Source organism: Callospermophilus lateralis, chromosome 9, assembly GCF_048772815.1.
Source record: "Callospermophilus lateralis isolate mCalLat2 chromosome 9, mCalLat2.hap1, whole genome shotgun sequence".
Classification (NCBI taxonomy): Eukaryota; Metazoa; Chordata; class Mammalia; order Rodentia; family Sciuridae; genus Callospermophilus; species Callospermophilus lateralis.
This window is the reverse complement of record NC_135313.1, coordinates 100,011,703-100,020,955: the sequence shown is the minus strand read 5'-3', so window position 1 is coordinate 100,020,955 and position 9,253 is coordinate 100,011,703. Positions and strand designations below refer to the sequence as shown.

The following is a 9,253-nucleotide window of genomic DNA, read 5'->3' as shown; positions in this document are numbered from 1 at the left end:
GGCTCACGTGCTCCTTAGGCCCCCTTCACAGGCTGTTTCCGGCGATGCCTGTCTGAAGCGCCAGTCTGAAGCCCCGCCTATTCTCTCTTTCCCGGTCTTTGGAAGCACCCCTTAGCGCCGGGCACGTCGGGCGGCGCCTCAGGCAGCGCGGTGGACAGGCCGGCCTCCGGCGCGCCGCGGGCTTCGGAAGACCCCAGCGACGGCCGTGGCGTAGAGCCGGGTGGACGCGGCGGTAGCGGCGGGCGTAGCGGCGGGCGTTGCGACTGACTGCGCGGGTTGTCTGCAGGACTCGCTTCCCTGGCCGCCCTCGCCGTGCTGGCTGATTGTTGTGCGGCCGGCGCCATGTCTGTGAGCGAGATCTTCGTGGAGCTGCAGGGCTTTTTGGCTGCCGAGCAGGACATCCGAGAGGCGAGCCCCTCCCTCCCATCCCCTTTTCCTTTCCTTGCCTAGCTGGGCCACACAGCCCGGCCCTCCTGCGTCGCTCAGTCTCGGGCGGTGGGGACACCTCCGAGGGTGGGTTGCTTCCCCTTTAGTGTCAGGTTAGGGCACCTCCCTGCCCCGGCCCTGGATTCCACTGCTCCCCTGATTCCGTGTTCCGGGTCTCCGCATCTCAGCATCACCTGCTTCATATGAGTGTCAGTTTTCCTCTTTTTCAGCATTTGTTTATGTCGAAGGCTTGGTTAGTGTCCGGGTCTCTGTCAACACGTTTTCTCTGTTGTTGGTGTCTTAAAAGCACATGTGACCCCACCTTTTAAAATATCTCCTATGACTTCTCTTCCCACGTAGAATAAAAATGCGGACTCGACTCTAATCTACAAGGTCTCTCTCCAATCTAATTTTACAGTTTCTCTTTCTCTATTATGTTCAAGTAACCTTCTTTTTGTTCCTCTAGCGATCGAAATAGTTTCCTGCCTCAGGACTCTTGTATTTACTGTTTGCTTTTCTTGGAATTTGCTTCTTTCATCATATTCAGCTTTTGACCTCGCAGTCTGATTGGTTCTCCCTTATGTTTTCTAGTAGCACGTTAACTTTTTAAAAATTTGTGTGATAGGGCTGGGGTTGTGGCTCAGCGGTAGAGCACTCGCCTAGCATGTGCGAGGCCCTGGGTTCTATCCTCAGCACCATAAAAAAATAAATAAAATAATGATTGTGTCCGACTACAACTAAAAAATAAATATTAAAAAAAATTGTGTGATAATTGTTTTTTAAATGTCTGTTTTTCCTTTTGTTTGCTAAACTGCCAGAGGGTAGGGACGGTCTGCTTGGTTTCCCTGTATTTATACAGTTTTTAGTACATAAATATACTCAGATATTTGTAAAATAAATGAAATGAAAAATATCTAACCGGCCTATTGCATCCAATTCTTCATTGCATTCACATCTTTTAATTTTTATAGTGTCTTATGTGAAGAATGATGGATGGCTATTATCTTTTTTTTTTTTTTTCTTTTGGTGCTGGAGATTTAAACCCAGGGCTACTTTACCAATGAGTCACATCCCCAGTCCTTTTTATTTTAAGACAGGGTTTGCTAAGTTGCTTAGGGCCTCAGTAGGCTGGCTTTGAACTTAAGATCCTCCTGCCTTAACCTCCTAAGCCACTGGGTTTACAGGTGTGGGATGCCCAGGGTCTATTATTTTTTGAAGGCCACCTGAGGAATCTGACTTTTTAGTAATCTCCTGAACGTCTCACAGGGGAAATAAATGGAAAAGTCAGTATTCAAACCTGATTACTTACTAATTAGACAAATAAAAACATTTATTTTCAAAACAAAACAAAACAAAAATAAACAAACCTGATTATTTTTTATACAGGTTCTATCTTTGTGAAGGATTTTGTATTTTAAATGTATATGACAGTGTGATCAAATCTAGTGTGTTTGGTATGAGTCTGTGATAGTGATTGTGCTGAGTTTATCTGATTTTGATTTTTAATTCTCTCTAGGAAATTCGTAAAGTTGTACAGAGTTTAGAACAAACAGCTCGAGAGATTTTAACTCTTCTGCAAGGGGTCCATCAGGGTGCTGGGTTTCAGGACAGTAAGTTTGTTTTGATTTTGAATATCTGTATCAAAATTATTATTAAAATTTTAAAACTCAAATTAGTTATCCATGACAGTAGATTGCCTTTTGACACATCATACATAAATGGAGCATAACTTGTCATTCTTCTGGTTGTAAATGATATATGTATCAAAACTTTTGATTTCTTATTTAGTTAATTTCCATGCAGAATGCATACTTGGTCTGTCTCATTTTATTGTGAAAAATGTCCATTATGCGTTCTGGTGAATAGAAATTGGAACAGGTGTTTTGATTAGACTGTAGGTTTATAATATTTTTTTGGTACCGGAGATTGAACTCAGAGGCACTTGACCACTGAGCCACATCCCCACCTCTATTTTGTATTTTATTTAGAGATGGGGTCTCACTGAGTTGCTTAGTGCCTCAGTTTTGCTGAGGCTTGCTTTGAACTCACGATACTCCTGTCTCAGCCTCTGGAGGTGCAGGGATTGCAGGCATTGCAACCATGCCTGGCCCAATGTGTTTCCTAATATATTCCCTTCACACAAGTTTTTGTTTATTTTTTAATTTGGTTAATTAGTAGGGGAACTAGTTATATGAGTTTTAGAGCCAGATGGAAAAGCAGAGATCTGTTTGTGAAAGTTTTAAAGAAATTTTAACTTTCAGGTAGACTACATAGATTATTAAGCAAGAACTGTATTTGAAATTTGGTAAGTTTTTCACATTTGATCTTTTGTGATTAGTTCCAAAGAGGTGTTTGAAAGCTCGAGAACATTTTGGCACAGTAAAAACACATCTAACGTCTCTGAAGACCAAGTTCCCTGCTGAACAGTACTACAGGTTTGTTAAAAAAAAAAAAAAAAAAAATCATTGTTTTGTAATGTTAGGTAAAAAATGCAGGCCAAAAATTATAGGTACTGAATGATTGCTTATGACCTTAAAAACCTCTGTATATAGAGGAAACAACAAAAAGAATCATACTGATAGTAGTGGCAACTAGATTGATTTTACTTTCTTCATTTTTGAAAAATTTCTTAAGAAATATGTCTTATTTTTCAGTGGAAAAGTAATTAGGAAAATATCTATTGTATGAAGGTCAAATTGAGAATATATTTTTGCTATATTCATGTTTCTTACAATCAGGTGAACTGTATTTATGCTATGAGATCAGGTTGAATTAGATATATGGAGTTAAATTTTATCTCAAAACTTGAATTTTGCTGCCAAGGAACTTTTTTTTCTTTTGGGACTGGAATTGAACTTAGGTATGCTCCTCTACCATTGAGCTATACTCATGTCCACAGTCGTTTTTTTTTTTTTTAAATTTTAATACAGAGTCTTGCAGAGTTGGTTAGGGCTCCTCTAAGTTGCTGAAGCTGACTTTGAACCTATGATCCTCTTGCTTTAGCATCTTGAGTTGTGGGACTGTAGGCATGCACCATTGTGCTTGGCCCAGAGGGCATATTTAGTTAATATTTTATGCTATATCTTATTGAATCTACAACACCTTTATTCTTATAACCACTGTTATTTTATATACCTATAGGGAAGAAAAAGGTTGCTAATCGTGATTGTGAAATGTAGGTCATAAAATATATATCTAGGTATTGTAGATGTTAAACTGGGAAAAATTGCATCTGAGTGTTGATGAGATAAATAAGAGTCAACAATTTCTATGTTCTTTTTTTCTTTTTTACTAAAAATGTTATTCTTTTGAAACATAATTAATAAAAGGTTGGGATGTATATGAGGGGTAAATAATGTAACTGCACAAAAAAATTCTTTATGGCAGGGCTTGGCAAACCATTAGTGGCCTACTGCCTCAAAGATAAGGATGGCTTTTATGTTTTAAAGGATTGTTAAAAGAAAAACTCAAGAGTGTGTGACAGAAAGTGAAAGTGGCTCACAAGGTGTAAAATGTTCACTACCTGGCCCTTTACAGAAAAAGTTTGCTGACCCTTGCTGTAAGGTAATGACTGAAACTCACAGAGGTAGGACAGTAGAACTGGCAGGGTCCTTAGAAACCAATTACTCTTGAGGTCACACATAGGTTGCCTTTTGGCTGGGTTTGCCCTCAGAAAATTTTGTTGGACCTACATTGTGTTGAGAAACTTTTTTTTTTTTTTTTTGCTTTTTTGCTTTTGGAGAACATTTTTAATTATAAATTCAGTTTTAAAAAGAGAAAGATTTTTTTGAATTTGTTGCAACATTTGAAAATCAGCAGGCTTGGAATTCATATTCAGAGGAATAAGTAAAACTGCTATTTCTCTGTCAGGCTTTAGCTTAGTATCAAGATTTTTTTTCTGGGTGGGAAGGGGGGTTTCTATGTTTCCCAGTTTGGTTTTGATTATCCTGAGCTCAAATGATTTTTCTGCTTCTGTTTCCTGAGTGTTGGGATTACAAGTGTGCCATTGTGCCCAGCAGTATCCTGAGTTTTTAAGTTCTCTATTTAGTGATTGGAAATGATAATTTTGTGAATTAGGATTTTCTTGATGCCCTATATTCAAAATGTAGGAATAAATTAGATGGTGGCTGATATACAATTGCAGTTTTCATCAGTCTTCAGTTGCAATTTTTAATATTTTATATTCTGTGGTATTGGGGATCAAACCTAGGTCTTTGCACATGCTAGGCAGCACTTTACCACTTAGCTACTTTCAATTTTTTTTCTCAGAGCAGTATAACTTTTTTTTTTTTTTGGTGCTAGGGATTGAACCTAGGGGCACTTAACCACTGTGCCACATCCCCAGCCCTTTTTATTTTTAATTTTGAGACAGGATCTTGCTAAGTTGCTGAGGCTGCCTTTGAACTTGTGATCCTCCTGCCTCAGCCTCCCGAGCTGCTGGGATTACAGGTGTGTGCCACTGCACGAGCAAAGCAGTATCACTTTTTAAATACCCTTACCCTTGTCATGGATAATTTTTATTGTAAATTTTGTATTTATCAAAATTGGATCATGCTTCTCATTGATTAAACTTATAATATAAGTAAATGCTATAAGTTTGAATTTAAGAAAGTTTTACTAAATTATTTAATATATCTGAACGTCCTATTGCTCTTACATGTTTTATGTATTGGGTTTCACATAAGATTGTATTTGAAAATTTCTGAACATTTAGACATGCTTGCACTACACTGTCTTTCTGAAGATCCCTCACAACTTGAATGTGCTTACTTTTACACAGATTTCATGAGCACTGGAGGTTCGTGTTGCAGCGCTTGGTCTTCTTGGCAGCATTTGTTGTGTATTTGGAAACAGAAACATTAGTGACTCGGGAAGCAGTTACAGAAATTCTTGGCAGTAAGTGTCTTCATTAGGGGGATTTGCAGAGTCAGGCATGGTAGCTTAGTTTTTGGTGGGAGGAGCTGTTGCTTGTACTTTCTATTTATTAAAACAAAGGAGAATTAAATAGGAAGCTCCTTTCTTGGAAACACAAAAATTGAAAATGCTGTGTGGCTTACTTATATCTGAGTAATCCTTTTGTTTTTAAAATTTAATTTAGAAATATTTCAAGTCTAGAGAACAATTTAAAGAGGAGTAAAACGAACATGTGTTTACAGTCCACTTAGATTCACCACTTTTTAAGCATTTTGCTGCATCTGCTTGGTTTTCCCACTGTGTGTGTGTGTGTGTGTGTGTGTGTGTGTGTGTCTTGAATCTTTTGGAAGTCGATTATAAATATCATGACTTCTCCATAAAGGCTTCATTTTTCATTTTTTAACAAGAAGGATATTCTTTGACATAACTGGATACTATTCTTTTTTTTTTTTTTTTTAGTATTTTTTAGTTGTCAGTGGACTTTTGTTTATATGAAGTGCTGAGAATTGAACCCAGTGCCTCACAAATGCTAGGCAAGAGCTCTACTACTGAGCTACAAATCCAGCCCCTGGATACTACTCTTGATGGTATTACTTTTTCAGAGAAGACTGGAAGGAAAAAAATGAACTTTGTTTAAGAGCTTGAATAATCCACAGTGATTTCTAGTTACTACAGACGTAAACACCTGAAAAACATAAATTATTTGTCCTTTCTTCATTTACTTTGAAATGAATTTTATATGTATGATACGTTTACATGTATGTTTGTTTTTATTTTTAGGTTTAAGTTGCATTCATATAATGACTTTGTTTTTATTTTGATACGGTTTTTAGTTGAGCCAGATCGGGAAAAAGGATTTCACCTGGATGTAGAAGATTATCTCTCAGGAGTTTTAATTCTTGCTAGTGAACTGGTAAGAAGCTCAGTAATTTGCAGATTGCCTTTTTGATCTTTCTTGCTTTCCTTTCAGTTTTTAAAGTGGAAACAAAACTTAGGAATTCTTAATTTTGTAAGCCATCTTATCGGTCATCAGGTAGTCATTGATTGTATTGTATGTGTTACAGATAATGAGGTTTTCTTATTTTTTTGTGTTTTTTCTGGGGGTGGAACCCAGAGCCTTGTACATGCTAGTCAGTTGCTATACCACTGAACCATGCATCTACCCCTGCATTTTTACTAATATGAAGTTTCAAAAGATGCTAATCCCTATTCATTTAGAGTAGTGGCAAGTCATGTATTCCTAGTAACTGTGTTTTAATCAACTTTTGTGTTGCTGTGGCCATTGTATCTGACAAGAACAATATAGAAGAGGAAGAGTCTATCTTGGCTCATGGTTTCAGAGGTTCAGTCTGTGGTCAGCCAGCTCTATAGCTCTGGTCCTGAGGTGAGGCAGAACATCATGGCAGGTAGGTGTTGGGGGAGGAAGTGGTTCAGGACATGGCATCTGGGTAACAGAGATATCCACTTGCCAGGGATAAAATATAAACATCAAGTGTCTGCCCCTGTCACCCACTTCTCCAGCTACACTCTACTTGTCTATAGTTACCATCTAGTTAATCCATATTAGTGGATTAATCCACTGATTAGGTTACACCTCTCAGTCTAATCATTTCACCTTTGAATGTTCTTATAACATCTCACATATGAGCTTTGGGGGACACCATATATCCAAACCATAACTCTGTATTAATTTATATAATCATTTTAGCAATTTGCCTGTATAATTGTAAGAGGTATTCTTATACATGATCCCCCAATCTGTCTTGGGAAATTATCCTGTAAGAAAAGTCTATAAAAGGAAAAAAGCTGTTAATAGCAGAGTTGAATGCTGTGACAGAGACAGTGCAGCTTGTAGAGTTGAAAATATTTACCGTCTATCTCATTAAGAAAATTTGCCTGTCTTTGCTTCAAATGATAGGAGCCCAGGGCTGGTAATATTTTTTTTTGATCCTTGACTCTAGATTACTTTGGGGGGTTACCAGGGACTGAGTCCAGGGGCACCTAACCACTGAGACACATCCCCAGCCCTTCTTAGGTTTTTATTTTGAGGTAAGGCCTTGCTAAGTTACTGAGGTTGGCTTTGAACTTGCAATCCTCCTGCCTCAGCCTCCCAAGTCACTGGGCTTATAGATGTGCACCACCATGCTCAGCTTGATCCTGGATTCTTGTAGTTTCTAAGCTTCTTTCTTATATTCCAGAACTGTTGCTGTAATTCTGGTAATTCACATCTTCATCCCCGATAGTGGTAGGAGGAAATAGGAAAAGGGCATATCCCTTACTTTAAGGATATTGGTTTGAAGTTTTCCACATAGTTTCTGTGTAATATTCTAGTGCTGTGGGACTGGGAAGGGTAGTTCAGTGGTAGAGTGCTTGCCTAGTATGTGTAAGCCTGGGGTTCAATTCCTAGTGCTGCAAACAAAACAAAAAAGAACATTATAGTGCCTTGTTATTAGGGAAGACAGAAATGGGGTATATGTGTGTGAGGTGAAAATTTGAGGAATTTCTCACTGAGGAAGATGGGGAGAAGGGATATTGGGGCAAACTAGCATGCTGTAGCACTTGACAGGCTTGTTGGAGACACAATACTTGAGTTCTGATACCTTGTCAATATCAGTAATTAGTGTGAGTTGCTTTAAGTCCATATGTGTTGGGAATACACTAAATGGGTACTCTAAACTGGGTTGGATTTTATGGAGAAGGAAAATCTTGAGTTGGGTCTTGAAATTAGTCCTATCTGTCCTTCAAGACAATGTTTCAATGACTGGATTTTAACTTCTTGTCCTATCTCTGTCTTACTGATTTTAGGTGACTGGAGTTGCAGCTCTGTAGTTGCACTCTAAGACTGGTCATTTGGCCTGGAAAACATAGGCAGAGCTGCTGAGAGTATTCTATCATTTCTTTCTGCTATATGTTAGCTCATGAGTTATAAAGATGACACTTGCTTAACTTTACTGCACAATTGCACAATAGCCAGTTTAAGACATTAGTGAAATTATAGAAGACGTTGATTTTATTCAACCTGGTATTTAGCAGAAATGGTCTCATTTCTCGCAGGTTTTTTTTTTTTTTTTTTTTTTTTCTCAGAGAAGCTTCTGTTTTATCTGTGCTTAACCTGTACCTTAAGCAGAGAACATCAGCATAGCTTTCTAGGCCTGAGGGTCCTCTAATTGTGAGCCACATGAAGTTGTACCAAGGAAGAACTACATTGTTACGTGCCCCTGTTTCTCTTTCCTTGTACAGTCTAGGCTGTCTGTCAACAGTGTGACTGCTGGAGACTACTCCCGGCCCCTGCACATCTCCACCTTTATCAATGAATTGGATTCTGGTTTCCGTCTTCTCAACCTGAAAAACGACTCCCTGAGGAAGCGCTACGATGGCTTGAAGTATGATGTGAAGAAAGTAGAGGAGGTGGTCTATGATCTCTCCATCCGGGGCTTCAATAAGGAGACAGCAGCGGCTTGTGTTGAAAAATAGGTGGCTCTCCCTGCTTCTGGCCTAGCTGACTTCAGCAGTTGCCAGAGACGGCTGAGCACATAGTGCCTCTTACCGTAGTTAGGATACCCAGTTGCTAAACACTGCGCTTTATTTTCTTAACCAGTTGTGTGGTGTGAGTATCAGAATTGAAACACTTTTTTGGGGATTAAAAAAAAATAGCCTTTACATGGACAGATTTTTCTTTGTTGTTTCAGTAAATTTGCTCTGTAATTCGTTATATTTCAGTTCTGTCAAAAAGTGTAAATGTCAGTCTCTTGGTAAAGTCCTTTTCTTCCTTACCCTGACTGTGGATGTACTGATTGAGAAGTTCATTGTCTCGTTTGTGATTCTTCCAGAAGTAACTCGATATTTTCTATATCTAATTTAGCCATCCATTTCCAGGTGTAGCCTGGATATAGTATAAAAATAGATAATTAAA

The 9,253-nt window shown here is 38.6% G+C and overlaps 1 protein-coding gene across 1 annotated transcript; it reads left to right on the top strand.

Moving 5' to 3' along the window:
* The first annotated feature begins 202 nt into the window (after positions 1 to 202).
* Tsn (translin) lies at positions 203 to 9,113 on the top strand. The gene is made up of 6 exons (XM_076865827.2): positions 203 to 408; positions 1,943 to 2,036; positions 2,765 to 2,861; positions 5,207 to 5,322; positions 6,174 to 6,253; positions 8,581 to 9,113. Exons 1-6 carry the CDS (start codon positions 343 to 345, stop codon positions 8,812 to 8,814), a joined length of 687 nt encoding a protein of 228 aa, XP_076721942.1. The 5' UTR covers positions 203 to 342; the 3' UTR covers positions 8,815 to 9,113.
* The last annotated feature ends 140 nt before the right edge of the window (positions 9,114 to 9,253 follow it).

What these genes read in the sequence shown, in the direction of transcription:
- Tsn (XM_076865827.2), top strand. Translation starts at nt 343, where the DNA reads ATGTCTGTGAGCGAGATCTTCGTGGAGCTGCAGGGCTTTTTGGCTGCC. An exon ending in CCTGCTGAACAGTACTACAG is followed by an intron (nt 2,862 to 5,206) that starts GTTTGTTAAAAA and finishes ACTTTTACACAG; the next exon opens with ATTTCATGAGCACTGGAGGT. An exon ending in TAATTCTTGCTAGTGAACTG is followed by an intron (nt 6,254 to 8,580) that starts GTAAGAAGCTCA and finishes TTCCTTGTACAG; the next exon opens with TCTAGGCTGTCTGTCAACAG.